This window comes from Drosophila serrata, unplaced genomic scaffold (assembly GCF_035046125.1).
Source record: "Drosophila serrata isolate PLE 108 unplaced genomic scaffold, ASM3504612v1 contig_249, whole genome shotgun sequence".
Taxonomy (NCBI): Eukaryota; Metazoa; Arthropoda; class Insecta; order Diptera; family Drosophilidae; genus Drosophila; species Drosophila serrata.
The window spans coordinates 441,694-462,835 of record NW_028257147.1 but is presented as its reverse complement, the minus strand read 5'-3'; the positions used below and the strand labels follow the sequence as shown (position 1 = coordinate 462,835).

The following is a 21,142-nucleotide window of genomic DNA, read 5'->3' as shown; positions in this document are numbered from 1 at the left end:
CAAAATTCCTGATAAAAAATATATATAGTGACCGATCTTAATTCCCATCGCAGGCTAATCTGGCCCTTTATAAAAAACTCAATGGTTATAAACCATTTCTGTATAACGTCACAGTTGATGCTTGCAAACTTATAAAGAATCCAACTTCATCACCAGTGGCGACATATTTTTATAGCTTTTTCTTACCATTTTCCAATATAAATCATACTTGTCCCTTTGAAGTGAGTACATCTAAAGAGAAAATATATATCTTACTTTATGATTCAATGCATTTTGCAGACTGTTATAATCGACAAAATATCCATTGCGCACATGAACGATCAACTCACGAAGATTTTGCCATTCCCAAAAGGCGAATATGGATTCTTCAGTAATTGGTATTTCTATGGAAGCAAGAGGGTCACCGTTAATGTTTATGGAAGTTTAAAATAGCTAATGGGGTTCCATTATATGATTATTTATAAAAATTACAGTAATATATGTGTACAAAATATTATGTAAACGTTATTTTTCTTGATTTTTAAACATTTAAAAAGAAATTCTATGCCAAATAATATAAAATTTGAAACATTTTCGATCCGTTTCATTGCACACGCTTAGGCAATGCCTGGTTGTCGATGAATATGTTCAAAAATGGCTTGTTTTTATCATTTAATTGTTCGCATTTAAATATGCTTTAATTGCTTGGCAGAATAAATGATGGCTATTAAAACGTAATTATTGATTGACATTCTCTTCAAAATAAATGACTATCTTTTAGTTGTTCTCTACAAAATAATAGGGTTTCATAAATATGTGTTTTATGTTATTACAATTTTTAATATCTTGAGGGTTTTGAGTTTTCTTTTCGCAATATTTATTGTATGGTAATTTTTCTTGCACAAATTGTTTACAAATTTTCCTATACAATAGGCATATATGTACAATGTTGATAGGGCGTCCCCTATTGAAGAGGTTAGTTTAGAGACCCAGCGGGGCCCTTATAGATCTGTTCCATTCCGTATGTCTACGCCCATTTCCTCGAATCTCGTGCCATCCGTTTCGAAGTAATCACCATCCTCGTTATCGGTATCGCACAATGGCTGATCCATCCCGCTTCTACGATTTCTTGAAAATCTACCCGGCTTCCTTAACCCGGCGATTGCTCTCTTGAAGCTAACTGACTTCTCGTTCCGGCGGTTTCCATCAGCCAGTGGTATTACCCATCGATGGGCGATATTGCCAAGGACTAACACCAGAACAACAGCGATGAGAAGGTATAACACCATCAAGGCCGGATTGGGTGAATTTCCATGAACAGGCATATGCCCAGCAATATCGTCCGGATCTACCTTCCAAGTAATGCGCTTCTTTGTCGGCTCAGTGGTGCTGACTATCGGGTTTCAGATATATATGATATATAATATTATCATAATACAATTTTGGATTCGTTAAATCGGATAATTAAATAATGGTAATTTTATATTCTTACCTTTAATAAGTCTGGTACTAACAGTTGTCGGGTCTGTAATAATTTTTCCAGTTGTTGAGGTACTGGAGGTTGTCGTTTTAATCATTTTATTAGTTGTTGTTCTTTGTGTTGATGTTGTTGTGTTAACTTGAATTTTTCTCGTTGTTGTTGTTATTATTGGCTTCTTGGAGGTTGCTCTTTTTGTTGTGGGCTTAGGTGTTGTTGAAGTAGTTGTTGTTGTTGGTCTAGTGGTTATAACAATTGGTTTTCGTGTAGTAGTCGTAGTAGTTGTTCTGGTTGTTGTCGTTGTAGGTCTTGGTGTAGTTGTAGTAGTCGTAGTTGTTGTCGTGGCTGTAGTTGTTGGTGTAGTTTTTGTAGTTGTTGGTTTAGTTGTAGGTGTAGTTGTTGTTGTAATCGTAGGTATTGGGGAGGTTACATCATAATCATTGGGCGATGAATATATTCCCTTCACACACTCCTCAACATAGTCCAAACAACAATTATCATTGTTCGTGCAGTCATCGTCACAGCCACAGCCCAAAGTCAAGCCCCTTTTGGAGAATATAACAATCCTTCCTGGATTTATCGGTTGTCCACATCGACCGGTGCAGTTCATCATGGAAAAAAATAGCTCCGGTTCGGTAGCATCTGTTATCTCCGTGGTTGTGGTGAATTCACCCATTCCACAATCCTTGCCTGTCATTAGCTTAACATCATCGATGGCGATGTCCCCAAAACGGGCTCGGGCATCCGTGGCCGTAAAAACCACCTGAAAGTCCTCCTCCATCTCATCGATGGTGATCGTGTGCTCCAGCCATTCGGTGCCCTGGGAGCCGTTCATTTCGAATTTACTGGAGCTAAAGGCGAAAAAGTTGTACATATTTAATCAGGGTGAATGTAGAAATATATGTATCTTTAAGCACCAAGAATAACATAATTTTTGGTGATTCCCTAACTATTCTTCATGGCATGTGTGCTTGCTCTTATCGCAGTGCACATCCGTTGACGAGCAAACTTACTTGGCCCTGAACCGATTCCACATGTTAGCCATTGACATCGAGACCGGCTTTACGGACACCACCAGACTGTCGACTCCTTCGCCATACATAAAGTAGTGGAAGCGAAAGCAGCAGGCTGTCTTCAGGCTCAAGGCCCTGGGATAGATTGGTGAGATTAGGTGATAGCTGCCAAAGGCTCCGCTCTCTGTCTCCATGCGCATGTAATGACCACCGGACTTGTTCCGGAAGGTATGATCATGCTGGGGTCCCGTCCTCACCGAATGGAATTCGGCCACCGTGCTAACTCGTTTCCAGGGACGCCGGAATGTTGTCTCCGTTTCCCAACCGCACTGATCCTCACTCTCAAAGTCACAGGAATGATCCTGAGTATGATTGCTTCTAAGGCAAGTTCCCAGCTCGGTGTTCCACTGCTCTCCATCGCAGTATGCAGCCCGATTGCCCACCAGGACATAACCGTCACGGCAAACTATTACGGACTTTTTACCAAGATTTAACACGATTCCGGTGACCTTTGGATCCTGCTCCGGGCAACCACTTTCTACGAGAAACAAAAGTATCTTGAAACTGACATTAGTCTACGGATATTCCCTCCAACTCACTGGCACAAAAGGGTCTCTCGCCCCTGAGGCGACCATTGGTATCGCAGGTCGCAATCTGATTTCCCTCGAGCGTAAAGCCACGATTGCACCGGAAACGAACCATATTTCTGGCCCGAAACATCACGGAGCCATGCTGCAAGACCAAACCCCTCTCACAGCGTCCATTTGTGGGAATTGCACCGTATATAAGGAGCAATCCGAATCCGACGATCCAGTAAAATTCCATTCTGTGGCAACGTGTGGATAATTCAAAAGCGGAAGAGTGACTGAGCTCGAGACCGAGTCCGAGTTCGGAGTTATCAAATAAAACCCAGTGCCGGCTTGGACTTCTCTTTGAAGATACGACTTTATCCCGATAAATCCCAGTCCGGGCTACTTGTTTACAACCGAATGAGAGGAGAGAGATATCGTACCAAGTTCTCGACCGATTTCTAAATGCCGGGTGGGCTGGTCTCCGGATCCGCATTACTCTAAAGATAAGACCTATGTCGTTGTTTATTCAGAATTCACTGTAGCTCAGATAAATTTATTAAATAATGCGAGAAAGCAAGCAATAATAATGCAATAACTGCCAAATGACCTTGATGTTTTTTTTATTATTCAAAATTGTGTAATAGGTTTGATAACTTACTGAAAATTGTGCCCTACGTTTGTTAAATACTTGAAAGATTATTTATATATTTGATTTATTACAACTTATATATTTCGTTTATCTTTTAGGCTTCTTTAGCTAATATGCTTAAATTCTTCATTGATTTATAATCTTAAAGCCACATTATAAATACTGCTAAACTAATGAAAGCTAAATTAGAAATGTGCAACTTAATTATGTTTATTGTTCCACTATTAATAGTAGGTTTGGGGAGGCAAGGATCTTTTACGACAAAGGCTTCTTTACATTCTTCGTCCGTCATCAGAAACCTGACATCATCGATGGCAATGTCACCAAAACGAGACTGAGCATCCGTGACTGTGAATACGACCTGGAAATCCTCATCCATTTCAGCAATGGGAATGGAGTGTTCATACCATTTGTTGCCCAAATTTCCACACTTTTGGAATTGGGTGAAGCTGAAAATTATACAAAAACTTTTTTTAATATTTTGTTATTTATAAAGATTCAAATTTACTTACTTGTTCTGAAACTTTTCCCACATTTCAACAACGGACATGGACGCTGGTTTCACCGAAACAAACAGACTTCCTACTCCATCGCCAAACATGGAAAAGTGAAACTGAAAACATGTGGTATTCCCCAAGCTCAGATGCTGCGGAAAAACTGGAGACTCAAAGTGATAATTTCCCATAGCTCCGCTCTCTGTTTCCATTCGAATAAAGTGTCCTTCCCCATTGTTCTGAAAGGTGTGATCTCGCTGAGAACCCGTCTTGGTGGAATGGAAATTGAACAATGTGCTGATACGGCTCCAAGGTTGCGGTTTACTATGGGGAAAAGTCCAACCGCAGAGATCTTCTCTCTCGAAATCGCAGGAATAGTTCTGAGTACCTTGGCAAGTTCCCAAACGGATCTGCCAGTCGTTGCCATCGCAATAAGTGAATTTATTACCAACCAAAACGTAGTCGTTGTTGCACTTGATCTCTGCCTTTAATCCTTCCGGGTTGATAAGTTTTCCATTTTTGGGATTTTCAAGTTCTTTACAACCAGGTTCTGACAGAAAGGGATTAATAAAGATATTACAAAAATGAATTCTCTGAAACTTCGTTCTTACACTTCTTACACTTACTGGCACAGAATGGTCGTTCTCCTCTCAGTAAACCATTAATACAAGTAACCTCTGATCTTCCTTGAATTGCATAACCTTGATCACATTCAAATATCCATTTATTATTGAAAACACTCCTGCCAGAGCCATGTATAAGGTCCGTGGGCCTCTCACAGAATCCAAATGCTTGATGAATGAAATACGCAAAGATTGCTGACAAAACGCACAGAAATTCCATTGTGGCGACAACCACATTTCTGAAAAGCTAAACCCCGACTGAGAGCTGAAAGCAAACATTCTTTTTCGATAAGCGTAACTCACTCTTATGCTTATGGATAAATGATTTCGTCATATTGTAAATATACTTATCATTAAGCTAAGTTTATTTTTAATAATTTCATGAGCGAAGGTTCCAGAGTCTTTTCTTGTTTCCAGAGCTTGTGATTTTGGAATATCTCTCCCTTTTACTATATATTTCCCTGACCCTTAATACTCAGATAAGCCACGCAGATCCTTGCCCCCCAAATCAGAGCCATCAGGATATATGTGGTATATCTTTGTCCACAAATCGAATGGTAATCCTAGTGATTGATAAAATCATCGTTTAGTTCATCCCTCGGAGTTACATCGCTAAGCTGGGAGTGCAGCTAGCCATTCAAATGCAATTATGCGCATCTCCTGCCGGAATTGAGATGGCAGGGAGATGGAACTAAATGGTAGCAGCTTCTTCCTGTCGCCTGCCATCTGAAATTATTGCCATCTCCTGGCAAAATAATTGCAGGGAGTCGAGTAGAGAGAAGAGACCTTCCTTCCTCCTATCGCCGGCATCGCAGCAGTGATTTATGTTTACTTCCGCTTAAGTCTCAAACAACTCGCAATCACGACTGCCCGATTTCAACATTTCACCATTTCCACTCCCACTTTCACCGTGTCGAGATAATCAGTCAATATTGACAACTACTTATTGGCACTTCCGTCGTCATTGGGCAAGGAGGTTGGTTGCCTTGGGGGAGGGATTTTGCATGGGGTTGTCCTTGGGTGGGTTGGAGGATTGAGTTTGGCCACGTGACCGGGGATCAGGAGCAGCGGCCACGTGTCCATCGACTGCAGCGGAAAGTGTAGCCAATTCCCAGTCTCCGTTTCTCCGTTTCTCAATTCTCCGCTTGCAATTCAAATTTCATTCATAATTACAATCAGCGAACCAGTGGAGGAGGCGGCAGGCTGCCTTCAGAAGGGGAGAGGGTTGGTATTCAAGGGAGGTTTCGTGGAAAACTAGAGATGCTGCTTATCAAAAGGGGAAAAGGGTGCTTAATACACAGGGAGAAATGTATCTCCAGAAAATAGAAAAGCATAAAAAAAACAAAAATATTTTATATTAACAAAGTCTCTTTGAATTTACTTTAAGAAATTAAATATATTAACTTAAATTTACTGAAAAAGAAATGGAACTCACTAAAAGTATTTAGTCTGTCAGAGTGCATAGTTAATTTATTTATTCAAGAAGAAACTTAATGCAGATTTTTATAAGACATCTTTATCAAGAAATCAAAGTTTTTAAAATGCATTAATTTTAATTCGGAAAGCTGTCCTGTTTTAGTTTTTAGTAGGTTAATAAATCTGCATACTCAATTAAATATTAAAAAAAAAAACAATTCTATGCATTTTTCATAATTTTTTAAATGGAAAATTAAATTATAAAATTTTCAAAAAAATTACAAATTTTTATTTTCTGCCAAAGATGGCTAGATTGATTCGGCTGTTGATGCTGATCAAGAATATATATGCTTTTTAGGGTCGGAAATGATTCCTTCTCAGCGTTTCAAGCTTCATACTAATAATATATTACCCTGCTAGGGTATTAAAATAATCTAAGGAACTTTCTGTAGTTTATAGCAACTGGCATCTAATTTTATTTCAAGTTATATAAATAATCGATATATATAAAATTTTAAATTAAAAACGAATTCAGGCAGTCTTGGTATCAATTTCTCCCTGTGCGTCTCAGATCATGTGTTCCACTTACTCTTCTCTCACCACTTTCCCCTCGGCTCTGCTCTGTGACTGTGTGATGACTGTTCCCGGGCTGCTGCTGCTTAAATATTTGCTCATTATTATTATTATTCTTTTATTTGCGGCTCTGGTCGCTCGCTTTGCTACTGTTGCCGGTGGTTTTGAAACTTCAATATTTGCGCTCAAATTACGCTCAGTCCAACCACCAAAAATGTTGCCCACTTGCCTGGCAATATCCCAATTTCAGGGGATATGGACAACCCAGAAGCTAGAAGCCAACTCGAATGGTGGAAATCACACTCAGGGGGTCCAGGGAGAAAGTGGTCCAATATCGGTGGTCCAGGATTAGCGGCAAATGAGCAGCTGTTGCCAGGGAAAAGCCCGCTTACCGCCACTCTTTCCATCCTTCGATAAGGTAACGGGGCAAGTTTCCAAAAAAAAATGTTGAAAATTCTGGGAAAAAATAATTGCCATAGCAATGCAGATAATCAAATCAAATTGGTATATAAATTCAACTAGGTTTGGGATATTTATTTGCTCTTTAATATAACCAATTTGAGTAAATAAGCTCTTGAGTTTAATCTTTATACCCCTAATGGTATAACCTTTAAGCAAAATCAAGTAGTTAAGTTGGCAATAAATAAGTGAATAAGACATTAGATTAAATTAAACCAAAACTTAGTGACTTCCTGATCATCAGCTGTACTTCCACCTCCGCCTTGTTCCCTTTTGCATATGCCAAAAACCTAATTGGGTTTTGGTTGGAACTTTCTATCCCCCCTGAGTGTGTGTGTGTGTGTGTGTAGGAGGATTTCGCGCCAAAAAACTGGCACACACAGACACGTTCGAGTTAACGCGATTAATGGAGGCGCCTCGACTTGTGAGAGAGATGGATGTGGCGGCGGCAGCCTTCCTTTTTCCACGCCAAATGCCCAACAGACAATGGTTGGATTTCCCCTGGAGTTTGCCGGCAACTTCAAAGATTACGTCGATAATTAATAAAATTAAACACAAAAGCACTCAACACACACCACCGCAGACGGATGCCTCTGCTGCTGTGACTACACGCGGAGGCGTGGTGTGGCGCCGCATGGAGGCTGGGCTCCAGCTTTGCGTCCGGCTTTTCGGTTCGTGCAACATTAGGCCGCCGCAGGCGTGCCAAGTCGCTCTGTGGTCAGCTTCTGGTAGCATTAATTACAAACCAATGACCGCAGAGCACACACACACACACACACAAACATAGAACAAACAGAATGGGGCATGGTGCTGGGGCAGTGATCTAGAAATTACGGGGAGGGATTGCCAGGGGCGGCTAGGTGACCCCCATCGTAACAGAAAATTCAAATGTCTAGCAGTTGGGTAATTTGCCCTTATCAAAGGAATTTGGTATTGATTTAGGAAAGGGAATGGTTAAACATGTTATATATAATTTTTTAATTATTTAAATATGCTCAAGAGTGATTCTAATTAAGTATTTCTTATATATTTTAATAACCTTTTTAGGGTACTATAATTTTAGTCAGATGCTTGTATCGATATGAAGGAATCATTTCCGAACCCATAAATCATATATACTATTCTTAATCAGCATCAAAAGCCGAATCGATTTAGGCATGTCCGGTTGAAAATAAAATTTTTGAAATTTTTTCCCAGTTTTTGTCAAAAAAATAAGGGGTTAACATTTTCGAAAATTGATAAAATTTTAAGTTTTTAAACAATTTTAAGTTAGTATGCAGTTTTATTAACCTAACAAAAACTAACATAAAACAGTTTTCCGAGTTGAAATGAATGCCTATTTGGCTTAGTTATAAGATTTTAAAACTATGATTTGTCGAAAAAATTTTATTATAAAAATCTAAATAAATATCAATCCAAATTATACTTTAATCTTAGTTATGATCGATTTCGGAATCGATCCTAGAACTCAATTGCAAACTGCAAGGCTATATAAACATCAGCTTCCCGAACTTATTTTCCGCTCTTGATATATATATTTAAATTACTTGATCAAATAAGAATTAAGTAGTTTATTCTCTAAAAATATTCTTGATATTTGGTAGGACATGCATGGACATGGTTATAGATATTTATAACCTGTATACATATTTGATTTAAATATCTATACATAAGTCCATTTTATAAAGTTACAATATATGTGGGATTATATTTATAAGAAATATACAATATAAAGTGTTTGGTATTTTAGACAAATTCAAAAACACAAAGAAAATATCAATCAAATATTGAACGTTATAGCCTTTGATTATAAATATTTTTTATATAATATATATTATATTATCTTTTTGATGTTAAAAATGTATATATGTACATATATTACTTAATATATATATTTATTATAACCATGTTAACTATATTTTCTATATAATATTTCTATATGATATTTCTGTATCTATTAATATTATATATCAGCCTTCCTTTCAACATATTCCCTTTCCTTCCCCCAAAAGATCATTGCCCTTCCAAGGACACCTCTGCTTCCCTCGAAGTTTCCGGTGGCATTTAGTTATGTAAGAAGTGGAAACTACTTATCGGCTCTCTTTAGTTTGTGGTAATTTATGAATCTCATTATGTCCGCGGGGCGTGCCTCCAACTGCCGTTGAAGAATACAGATTTGGAAGACGAGCCTCCGTTTTGCCTGCCGCCTGGACGATCTCTTCAAAAAGTTGTTATTTCTAGATGGCAGACCGAAAGTTTTTCGCGTAATTTCATTTAAAGTCCTCGAAAGTTGTTAGTGGCGCCCAAACGTTAAGTTGCAATTGTTGCTGCTCCTGCTGCCATTAAGTTTTGTGGTTCAGCCTGTTACCAGGCAGTTCTCGCTCATTATCCTACTGATTTTTAGCACAAGCTTTTCCGCCAAACCCCCGCAAATTCCATCAATTTACACCTACACACATACATACATATAAATGTGGCATAAATCCAATTAGGCGGCACCGGCAGCGCTTTAATTGACGTCGGTTGGCGCCTCTACGTGCTGGATGAGCCTCCATTTGGACAGGATTCCATCGGGTTAAGGGGTCCTGGGGGTCCTGTAGGTTCATGATGGGGTTCATGGGGTTGAGAGAGGAGTAAATGAATTTCCATATGCCGCTTTTGTTTTCCCACCACCGAGATATGAATGGATGAATGAGTGACTGCGGTTCGCTCCAGTGCCATGTGTATGGATGTGGATGTGGATTTGGATGTGGACTTGGCTGTGGTTCCCTTTTTTCCTTTGTGAGTTTGTATATGGGACATCTGACAGCTCCTGGCTTCAGCTGAACCGCAGTTTCCACTGCTCCTGTTCCTGTTTCTGTTCCTGTTCTGTGGCCTATATATATATTTTTTTTTTTTAACAAAAAACTGCAACGTGAGTTAACCGTCAAGAGAAATTCATCTAAAATTCTAGTAGGTATTTTGCTGGAACAGAAAAAACATGTGACAATAAGGTGTCATAGTTTTAAAAGCTTAAAAGGGATAAGAAATTTTTATTAAGTTTTTCTGAAGCCTTGAAGAATAGAAGAATTGAAGAATTTAAACAATTTAAACTATTTTCAAGCTCCTATTAGGCACTAAAATATATTTTATACATTAGTTTTTAAAACTCTTAAAGATTTCTTACTATCTAGAATGAAAATGTATTTATTTTTACCTTTTTAAATTGCTTAATTTGTAAGTTTTTGAGCAGTTTTCTTGCTACGCCTTAATGTATGCTTCAATATTTTCTGAATTTACTCACTTTATGTACTTTAATCCACTTATCCGCTCATTAATCGTTTCCATTTGATTTTGCACCAATGGCTAAAGTTTTCCCACTCCCCAACCCCCTGCATTTCCTGAGGCTTTTCCTTATACCTCCCTCTCCCCAACAGCTGTCAGCGGTAGTCAAAGTGGCTGCCTTTCGTTTCTTACGCAAAACTGCAAAAGTGACACGAACAGGAAGAGAAATTCTCTCCCTCTCTCTCCAATGGGGGGTCCTGCTCTTGGCACTAAATTAAAATGTCAGTGTCGTGTTACTTCCGGTGCCGGCAGCCAGGGTTGCCAGAGTGCCCGAGAGAGAGAGAGGGAGAACCGGTAGTGCACTGCCACTTAAGTCAAATTGCATGCTATAAATTTGGTGCCAATCAACTTAAACATGGCACATTATGCAACGCCTGCAGCTGCTTTTCCTCCTCCTTCTGTTGCTCCTGATGATGCTTCTTCCCTTTTTTTTGTTGTGTTATTAATGCCACGCCCCCTCTGTGGAATTTTCCCAGAACGCACCGCAAATCAAAACGCAGACATTTAATTTAAATTCTTCGCATTTTTTTTCTCTTTATTTGTTTTTGTTTTGTTTTGATGTTTCGCTTTATTTTACCTTTCGTTTTAAAACTGAATAAAAAAATATTATATGTTTTGTTTTTTATGCTGTATGTAGTGAGTGTGTGTGTGTGTGTATGCATAAATATTTTAGCTAATGCTTTCTTTTCCCGCTGTTGGTGGCAATTTGTTGGATTGAATGAGAAATCAGAAATGCATACAAAATAGTTAACAAAGTGTTTTATTGTTTGAACAGCCACAGCCCGAGGGCATCGAATTCTGTGTGTGTCTATCTCTCTTTGTTGTTTTTTGTTGATTTATTTCTGCTCTAAATTGTGGGTTTTCTCTCGTGTCTCGTATTGGGTTTCCACTTGCACTGTGCTGTCAGTCAAATCGCAAAATATACATATAGTTTTTTGCTAAATAAAAAATTTCCTTTGATTTTAGTTTCTCTTCCTTATTTTGTTTTTTTGCATAGTTTTTAATGGGTGTGTATGATGTGTGTGTGTGTTGTTTTTTCTTTTTTGAAATGAAAATTGATGCTTTACTTATTTACAAATAATAAGTAGATGTATATGTAAATGTATATATATATATATATAATGTATATTCGCTTATCTGGTTTTTAGAGTGTATAATTTATATAATAAAGATTCTCATTTCGTATTCTCCTTAATTATGTGTTTTGTTTTTATATATTTTTCTTGTTTTTTGTTCATTTAAACGAGACTTTTGTTAAGGTTTCTCCTTAATTCGTTCTCCTCGTCGGTTTTGCTTTTTATTTTTTTTTTTTTTGTGGCATTTGCTCTTAAACATTTGCTTACTAGTTAAATTCATTTCGAAATTGTTTAAAATTAACTACAATTTAATTTAAGTTTGCCGCTGCTGCTGCTTATTTACTTTGCAAGACAAGTAAATATATACAAATTACAGATGTATTTACAATTAAATCTTAGCTACAAAAAATGTTCCGCCTCTGCGTCTGAGTGTGTGTGTGTCAAAAAGTTGCAAAAAACACTTGTTTAAACGGGCTTAAAAAACACAACGCAAATGCACAAACAAAACATATATATATATATATTTTCAACTCAATATCTGTGTGGGTTAAAACATAACTTAATCGTTTTCTAGTTGGCTTAAACTTAATTACAAATTAAACGATTTTTTACCACAATTAAAATTTTGAATTTTTCAACACAAAGCTCGAAAACATACAAATGGAAAACATTAAATATTTATTACTAAACATTTTGTAAATTAAATTAAAGTATTCAGATTGGAGTTGGGAGTGGTTTTTGTTTGCTTTTTTTTCAATTATTTGTAATAATTTTTTTATTTGTTTAAAGTTCTCTGTACTTTAGTTTTAACTTACTTAAAGCAACTCTGTATCGCTCTTGTTTCTTGCTCAAAATTTATTTAAAAATTTAAAATTAAGTTACGTCAAGTTTTTTGTTTTTTGTTGGTTTTTTTTTAGTTTTGTTTTTGTGGCAGGTCGTACTGTTAATTTTAAATTATTTTCCTTAGCTTTTTTTTTGTTGTGGTTCTGTTTCCAGAACCGACAAGAATCATCATCACTTAAGAGTTACGTTTCCATTTTAAGCCTAGGGTCAAGTGTGTGAGATTTTGTTTCGATTCCAACATTAGATGCCTTACAGTTTAATGTTTGTTTCGTTTTGTTGCAACTGGGACCTAGACGACCGTATATTTATATATATATATATATATTAATATTAATATTAACTACTAATTAGCCCTAATTGCTATCTGGTAAATCGTAACATTTAGTGCTTGTCCAGTGATGGTTTCTTGTCTGTTTCCTCGGGTCTGTATCTGTGTGTCCAGTTGGGTTTTCCCTCAGTTTTCTGTGTGTGTGTGTGTGTTTGCTTCTGATAGATTGGAAACTCTAATGCCTATCTGTATCGATTTATATATCTATGCATATCGCTTTCGTTGCCAATAAAACTCAACACACGTGTTCGTTTCGTATCCCTCAAAACTAAGCCTTACATCGAAGTAAATATATGTAATGTAATATATTTAAAAAAAGTATTCAAAATGATGGCCACTTTTCAAAAAGTCTGCTAACAGTCGAGCAGGAAAGTCAAGTCAGGGAAAATCATATAAAAAACAAATGTAGATGTCGGCGAGAAAGAGTGTTAGACGATAGAGTTAATAAATGATTTTTCGAGTGCGGATTTTTTGATTTGTTTTGTTTTTTGCGAACTAGAATTTCCTAGACAATAATCTCGCGTATGACGCGACGATTTCTGGCATTCGGCGTTGTTGAATACTCGCCCTCGAAGCTCTCATCGTAGCTGAGGGACAAGTGCTGCTGCGGCGGCAGGACCTCGTCCTGTTCCAGATGCTCCATGTTGTAGGGATTGGGCAGGCCGCTTACGTCGTGATATGGTGAATCTGTAGGCAGAAAATTGTTTTAAATTAGTTTACCAAAATGGGCGTAAAAAGGCCAAAGTCATGCACAAACAATTAAAAACAAAATGCTAATCAAAACAAACACACGGCGAGAGTGTTTCGGTGCTATTGGGTGATGGAGAAGATGTGTGTCTGTGCTTAGGCTTGAAATAAAATCATAGGCAAAAAAAACTTGCTAAAAAAGTGAAACTTCAAGCCAACTTAAAAAAAATCTGCAACATCACAGGATTTGGTGGGATAGGATACATATATTTTTGTGTCCTTGACTCTGACATTAACTTACTTCAGCCTGCGCGCTCCGTTAGAGCGTAACATCCTGTATAATGTCCGCTATTGATTTGGTTTTTTTTATATTGCATATTTTTAGATTTAATTTTTTTTTTTAGGATTTATGAGTGTGTGTGTGAAGAGTAAATATATATAGAGAAGAATAGCCAAGGTTAGGACACTGCATCGAAGCTTTAATATATGTTTAATGCTTAAGGTCTAGCTTAAAATGAAATCAAACATTAAGCAGGCACACAAAACACATTCATTTCATATAGATAGGCCAGGACTTAAGTCTCAGAACATAAAAAAAGAACTAGAATCAATACTCTTCATATTTCTTTGTAAATTTTAATATATCGATTTTTTAAACATCGATAAATATCGAGTTGAATGTCAAAAGGGTTCATTAGTATTGAAAAAATAACCATTACTAATTTCTTTTTTACTTTCCGATTATTTTTATCCAACATATCAGACAAAATATTACTTTACTCCACATAATTATCGAAACATTAAAATTTCGATTATATATCGATATAAGAAATATTTTTTGCACATCCCTAATTCTATTATAAGACTGATATCAACCATTTGATAAAACTTTTTTGCCCGTTAACCAATTTAATTACCACTCTTTCGATTGACATAACATGTCATTGTAGTTTATCGAAGCTTTAAATTGTCAGCTCTCAGCTCTACACACACACTCGGGCAATCAGGCGGATGACGGTGATTTTTCTGGCCCCAAAGCAATTGTTTTAATTTACCAGTTGATTGCTCTCACTAACGAGATCCAATTGCAGTCCCCTGGATTCGAATTGGGATTCGGATTGGGATTGCAGCTGCTGCATTGCAACCGAAATTGCAAACGAATTAGAGAGGCATTTGCTGGCATTTGGTTTGGGCAAACGCCCAGGTCTGCCCACTGGTAAACAGGACATTAATTTATAATCAAAGGAATCCTCCCCCACCACCCCCGTTGCCTTTTGGCAAGCAAACATCTTTGTCTGCTACAAATTGTTGCATATTTAAGCGGATCGCCACTTGGAGCCATGTTCGCAGGACTTCCTCTCTCTCTGTGTCTCGTTTGGCCATGCAAATCCGGCAAAGGATTTCAGTCACTAACAACCTTCCTTCCTTCCCCCTTCCTTTTTTTATTCTCACTCTGTCCTCTGCTTTTGGATTGCTTTGTGTGCCAAATCGTTGGAAAATTTATTGGAATTTGAATTTCAAAATAAAGAATGAAGACGAAAAAAAAAGAGAGGCAAAAAAGGGTAGCGGGTTGGAAATCGCCGCATCGAAATGCTTTTTTGGCCAAATACCAAATGTGTGAATGTCTCAATCCGTGGAGTTCTTTTTAACCTGCTTTATGCACAGGAAAAAATATTTATGGTGTGATTTAACAGGATATAACTTATATATATATTATTAAGATATTTAAGAGCACAATTAAAGATTTCTTATGAACTAGAATCCTTACAAACATTTCATTCTTATTAAGTAACTCGCAGGGTATTAAAATTTCAATCAGAAGCTTAAAACCCAATGAAGGAGTCATTTTCTACCCATTAAATCATATATATTCTTGATCAGCATTAACAGACGAATCGATCTAGGTATGTCTGACAGAAATTCATTTTTTTCATAATTTTCAAAAAATTTTAAGGGGTTAAAATTGTTAAAAATTGAAAGAAAAAAATTATTTTTTTTACATTATAAACTGAGTAAGCAGATTTGTTAACCTTCAAAAAACTAACACAAAACAGCTTTCCGAATTGAAATTTATCAATTTTTAACTTAGTTATGATATTTGAAAATTTTTGATTTACCCAAAAAAAAATTAGCATATAAAAATATTGATTTAAAGCACATAAAATTCATATATTTAAAGTTTTCTTGGTTTAAAATCTTCATTTTAATCACTAAAAAATACCACTTAGGATTCGACAATCCAAAAACAAATTATATCTTAATTTTTGAGAATGTTGTGAGGGGTAAACATCATTAAAATTGTCATAAATTCATAACATTTTAATTTTTCAAATATTAAATCACGATAATTTAAAATTATCTTTTATTTTTTTCCAAAATAAAATGATTCCCTAATTTTTCTTGACGTGTTTCCTAAATGTTAAACGTAAATCCTTTTTAACAACTGCTCTTTAACATATTCCGTCCCGTTCGACGACTGGCTTTTCCCATGCCCCACCCCCTCTACATCATCCTTGGCTTTCCCTCATGCCTTTTCTTGGTCGTGTGAAAATTCCTAAGCGCGTTTGTCGCCATCGCCGCAACGCCTCGGATTTTTTGTGCCTGCCCCCCAGTTGTGCCACACTTGTCCCTCCCTTCATCAGCCTGGCTTCACTCCACTTTGGCATCTGCATAAACTTGACCCAAAAAGAGAGAGGGAGAGTGATAAAGGGAAAGCCAGCAAGCTGGGAAAGCGAATCCTTTTTTTTTTGTGCCCCAACTATTTCCTTTCCATAGATTTTCAACCGTTCAAAGATTTGGTCCACTGTTTTGGGTTCCTGCTCGCATTTTATGGCCAATACGTGAGCTGTGGATATTATGCGCATAACTTTATTGTATGCCACGCCCCCCTCCCCCCCTACCTTCTACTCCTCCTCCTTATCCCTTTTCCTAGTAAGAGGTTTTTCCCCGTGCTGTTTTTCAATTTCCATTCAGCCTGAGCCACTGGACTCTCAACAACTCTCCGTCTGTATGTCTCTCTCTGAACAACTTAATCGTTTTTGCGTTAAGCATACGCACCGTTGGTCGCCACTTTCCACTTGCTTTTTTTTGTATTTTCCGGAGCTGTCTTTGCATGCAAATTTCCCACACGTGGATGCCGTAGGGTTGAACTGTGTGCTGGCCAAGTTCTTTCTCTCCTGCTCCTCTTCTTTTTTGCGTTGTTATGCTAAGCTCGTAATAACCCATTCTTTTTGAGTAAATTTTCGAAAACGTCGAAAGTAAACAAATTGCAGATGAGTTTATCCCAGGCAACACAAACACTTTCCCCCAGTTGGGACAAGGGGGTTAAAACGGTGTGTAGAAGCCAAAACGCTTATCATTTGTTGCCTTTTTGCTTGCTGCTGGCTTTCTCCTCGAGTCTTTCTCCCATTTCCCTGGCAAATCCACTTAGTGTGTGTTTAGTGCTGTGGACTGTGTTCCTCCACAGGCCAAGTCCCTTTTTCTTTCTTTTTTGTTCTGTTGCAAAAATCCTGACTCATGTGATTTATGTGCTTCCCTCTCTATTCCAACATCCTTGCAACTATTTGGAAGCTATCCAGCTAAGGGAAAGAACAAGATTCTTATGGCACTTTGAATAAGTTTTCCTGGCATTTATTGCTTAGCCTAAAAGCAAACTGCATTATTTGCTTTTCAGCGGAAGAAAAGAAAATGGAGAGAGAGCGAGAAAGAGAAAGAGGTTCGAAAACAGATTTGTATGAAAGTTAAATCATCAGATTAGTGACAGAGGAAAAGTCTGTTAATATATTTATAATAATACCAATAATCCTGATTTATTAAAGTTATTAAAGCATCTAACTATTTGCTATAGAAACCCTTTTCCTTTCATAAACTCCTGGGACCCATTTCCCTGAAGCAATTACATTTGTACCAAAAATATATATATGTATTCGTACACATGACTGTGTGTGTGTAAATGGTTTGATATTAATCAAAATCGTTTATGTATATTCATGAAGTAGCAATTTGAATAATCTGCTAAAAGCTTGGGATAATCTCTCTCGTCTTGCGGTTGACTTTCTCTGCTTCTCTTTCTCTGTCTCACTTTTGACTTAATGATGAATTAAAGCCATTTTCCAAGGAGAACCTCTATCTCTCTCTCTCTTTCTCTCTCTATCTATCTCTCTTTCTCTCTCTATTTGACAAAAGACCAAACAAAGGCGCTCAACCAACTGACACAAAAGTCTGCATAATCAATCAGTCAGCAGAATGTGTATGTGTGTGTGTCTGTGTGTGTGTGTGTGTTTCTTCCCCCCTTTTTTGAAATCCACCCCGGAAATCCACCCATCTTTATTCTGTGTGTAACCTTCTTTGCATGTTAACAGATGAGCAAAAAATTTGCTTACGCAGCTTTTTGGCGCCTGCCGCAGACTTCCTTCCTTCCGGCCATGGCCAAGAGAATCCTCTTCTACCCTTTCCCTCCCCCTCCCCCCCCTCGGGCTGGCTCATTCATAGCCTCGATATATGCATGCATCCACAGAATCTGACTCTTTGGCTGCATGTTGTATGCCCAAAAACCCCTTGATCACTCACTTACACGGTGAGAAATAATATGGTTTGTATGGAAAACGGTAGAAAAAATATTGGAAACTAAACAAAAAAACATTTAATAGAGGCAGAGGTTTGATTTTAGAAATTAAATAGTAAATTGTCAACTAAAATTATGTGTTTTTAAGATATTTTATAAGTAAATTTAAAGTATTTATTTAAAAAAAACTTAATATTAATTTCTCTTCAATTAATAACTAAAATAATTCACAATTATTTGATTTTTAAGAATTGTCTAAAGAATTTTCTCAAAACATTTCAAGATTAAATTTAAATAAAGTTTTATATTGAATTATTATCTTAAAATATATATATTTAATACAATTTCCAAACTTTTTAAAAGGAATTTCTTAAAAAACTTAAAATATTTCATTTGAATAGAGGTTAATTAAAATTTCTTAATGGAATCATTTTGTTAAATATGCTCTTCAAAATATTATATTTAAATATTTTGTGAAAATAAAGTTTTATATTGAATTATTATTTTAAAATGTATATATTTAATGCAATTTCCAAACTTATTAAAGGGAATTTCTTAAAGAACTTGAAATATTTAATTTGAAAAAAGGTTAACTGAAAATTATTAATGGAATAATTTTGTTTAATATTCTCTTAAAAACATCACAATCAAATATTTTATTACTTTCAAGTGAATTAAGTAACTCGTACAAATTTTTCTCACTGCATTTAGCTGCATTTTGCATGGCACAAAAGTCGGACCAACTCTCTCTCTCTCTCTCTTTCTGGCTGCCAGACAGAGACAGAGATAGTAAGAGTAAGCCACCAAAAGCTATAGAATGAGCGATGAGGGGTCTCAAATGTGAGTTTGGCAAGTGTAAAAGCTTTTAAACATACAAACACACATACGCACGCATGCATTCAGTTGCATTTGCAAGCTGTGCATAAGCTGACATCAATGTAATGAAGATGTATTTGCATATTGTAGCACTGTCAATCTGCTGCCTCTGCTCCCCCTCTGCGCCCCTTGTAGATTAACCCTCTTCAGAGGCGCTTTCCCCTGCTGCTTTTGATGGCTCTCAAGGGGGAGTGGAGGGAAGGGAGGAGGGGTTAGGGGTTAGGATGCTGCCTCCATCTTGTATCTGCATCTTGTACCTCGCTTTAGTGCATTTTATTGACATGCACGAACAGTCACCACCAACGGATTCTGGCCTGGACAGGCTTTTTTTCTTGCTACTATATTTTTTTTTCTCTTCATTTTGTTGCTGCTCTAAAAATAACTTTGCAAACATTTTTTATTGTTTGCCTGTGCGTTGTGCATTTCTCTTGCCTATATTTTGCTTTACTTTTGTTGTTGCTGTTTATTGTTGCCTTGCGTTTAACCTCAGTAAACAGAAAAGAAAAAAAAAGCAGCAGGAGCAAAGGAAAAACCTAAAAAGAGTCATAGAGAGAGTCGCCTCCAGTGATCTCTTCTTCCCTTTTTATTTCCTTTCCTTTTCTTTTTTTATTGCATTTTATATGCACGCAGCAGAGAAGCAAAAGATGAAACACACCGAGAAAAAATATTCAACAGCAGCAAAAGCAACAATAATAACATCCTGCGAGTCCTGGGACATAAAAAAAAGCAAAAGAGAAAGAACAGAAACAACAAAGAGTGGCAGCTACCAAAAAATGTATTTTTTGTTGTTGTTGTTGTTGGGTTTTGGTGCTCATAAAGCGTAAAGATAACACACACAAACACACACGCAAGCACACACACCGCTCATAGTTGTGGCCAACACACACAAAGGGAGGGGAGAATATTACGCATACGACCCGCTGGCGCTTTACAGTCGCCACCGAAACTCTCACAGCGGCTGTTCATCTTACATTTCTTTTGGTCTCTCTCCCCTTCTCTCTTTCTCACTCACTCACTCTCTCCCTCTCTCATTCAGTTCGGTTCGGTTCGGTTTTTATTATTTAATATTTTAAAACACTTGCGGTGTTATTGGCATCACAATAACAACAACAACAAACAGTTGCGTAGCTCAAAAAACAAAAACAATATGAAATGTTAAGGGGAATAACGAATATTTTGTATACTCTATGTGAAATATTTTCATTTTAATGTAAATAAAGGGTTTAGGTTATTATAAAAATATTAAAATAATAATGAGAGGTTTTAGAAATGCTTTCATAAAAATTAAAGTAAACATTTTTATGAGAAACCAATTGAATTTAGCTAAGGTACATTATACATTGTTTACATTTAGGCTATTAAATTTTGTTGTATTGAAAAATTAGTTTTTAAACTCAAAAAATAAACTGTAAGAAGTATAAACTCAAAAGCAAATAATTTCTATAATTTATATATAACGTTAACGTTATATTATTGTTTTCTTAAAGTTCAACTTATTTAAGAACTCAATAATAAACTATGTATAAGAAGTGAACAAATTATAATATATAATTATATAATATATATAATATAATATATATAATATAATATATATATAATTTTGTATAATTATATTAATCTTTATATTGTGATAAATTTATATTAGAACTAAAAATTGAACTGTAAAAATTAAACAATTAAAATGAAAACATATTTTTATATTTTATATATTATTTTGATGATGGTTTATATTAATATTTATATTTTTCTGAGCTGTTAAAACATTGAACGCAAATCTAATAATATTTACAATTTTTATAATACAGTTTTAAATTGTTAAATATATTTTACCAAACCAAAAATAAACTCTCAATTAAAATGCTAATAATTTTAATATTTTTTATACAATTTTTAAATTTTACTTTTACTTTTAACTAAACTCAAACTGACCTCATTTCAAGAGTATACAAATATAATAAAACACGCATAACAACATGGGCCATGCGGCAAAAATGGATTCCGCAAAAATTCGAACACAACCGACAGACACACTTGCACAAACACACACACCAGCACACTCGCACTCACACACAACACCCACACACAACAAACACTCTCACACATAGAGACAGTACCAGAAAACAAGCTGTGGACGCCAAAGGGCACCAAGCTGCTTCTTCCTTTGCTCCCCCATCATCCTTCCACTGATC

The 21,142-nt window shown here is 36.4% G+C and overlaps 4 protein-coding genes across 5 annotated transcripts in view; 1 reads left to right on the top strand and 3 right to left on the bottom strand.

The window, feature by feature from the left end:
- The window catches only part of fred (friend of echinoid), a 401,947-nt gene that overhangs the window by 94,124 nt on the left and 286,681 nt on the right, over window positions 1-21,142 (top strand). The gene's annotated exons all lie outside the window — the stretch shown is intronic.
- On the bottom strand, window positions 833-3,406 carry Sr-CI (Scavenger receptor class C, type I). Its single transcript, XM_020956909.2, has 4 exons — window positions 3,069-3,406; window positions 2,470-3,007; window positions 1,472-2,307; window positions 833-1,372 (listed from the first exon to the last, which is right to left on the bottom strand). The coding sequence occupies exons 1-4, from the start codon at window positions 3,292-3,294 to the stop codon at window positions 981-983; spliced, it is 1,992 nt and encodes a 663-aa protein (XP_020812568.2). The 5' UTR covers window positions 3,295-3,406; the 3' UTR covers window positions 833-980.
- On the bottom strand, window positions 3,738-5,084 carry Sr-CIII (Scavenger receptor class C, type III). Its single transcript, XM_020956923.2, has 3 exons — window positions 4,811-5,084; window positions 4,203-4,734; window positions 3,738-4,139 (listed from the first exon to the last, which is right to left on the bottom strand). Exons 1-3 carry the CDS (start codon window positions 5,025-5,027, stop codon window positions 3,833-3,835), a joined length of 1,056 nt encoding a protein of 351 aa, XP_020812582.2. The 5' UTR covers window positions 5,028-5,084; the 3' UTR covers window positions 3,738-3,832.
- The window catches only part of ed (hemicentin protein echinoid), a 110,634-nt gene continuing 100,574 nt past the window's right edge, over window positions 11,083-21,142 (bottom strand). The window contains exons 9-10 of one of the 2 annotated variants that reach the window (XM_086832364.1): window positions 13,815-13,861; window positions 11,083-13,513 (exon numbers count right to left, since the gene is read on the bottom strand). In XM_086832364.1, the coding sequence (XP_086688490.1) occupies window positions 13,833-13,861 (29 nt within the window). In that variant the 3' untranslated portion in view covers window positions 11,083-13,513; window positions 13,815-13,832. The remainder of the gene's footprint in view (window positions 13,514-13,814; window positions 13,862-21,142) is intronic. The other variant, XM_020956891.2, reaches the window with a different exon arrangement.

What these genes read in the sequence shown, in the direction of transcription:
- Sr-CI (XM_020956909.2), bottom strand. Translation starts at nt 3,294, where the DNA reads ATGGAATTTTACTGGATCGTCGGATTCGGATTGCTCCTTATATACGGT. An exon ending in CGAGAGACCCTTTTGTGCCA is followed by an intron (nt 3,008 to 3,068) that starts GTGAGTTGGAGG and finishes TGTTTCTCGTAG; the next exon opens with AAAGTGGTTGCCCGGAGCAG. An exon ending in TAGTACCAGACTTATTAAAG is followed by an intron (nt 1,373 to 1,471) that starts GTAAGAATATAA and finishes GAAACCCGATAG; the next exon opens with TCAGCACCACTGAGCCGACA.
- Sr-CIII (XM_020956923.2), bottom strand. Translation starts at nt 5,027, where the DNA reads ATGGAATTTCTGTGCGTTTTGTCAGCAATCTTTGCGTATTTCATTCAT. An exon ending in AGAACGACCATTCTGTGCCA is followed by an intron (nt 4,735 to 4,810) that starts GTAAGTGTAAGA and finishes CCTTTCTGTCAG; the next exon opens with AACCTGGTTGTAAAGAACTT. An exon ending in TGGGAAAAGTTTCAGAACAA is followed by an intron (nt 4,140 to 4,202) that starts GTAAGTAAATTT and finishes TATAATTTTCAG; the next exon opens with CTTCACCCAATTCCAAAAGT.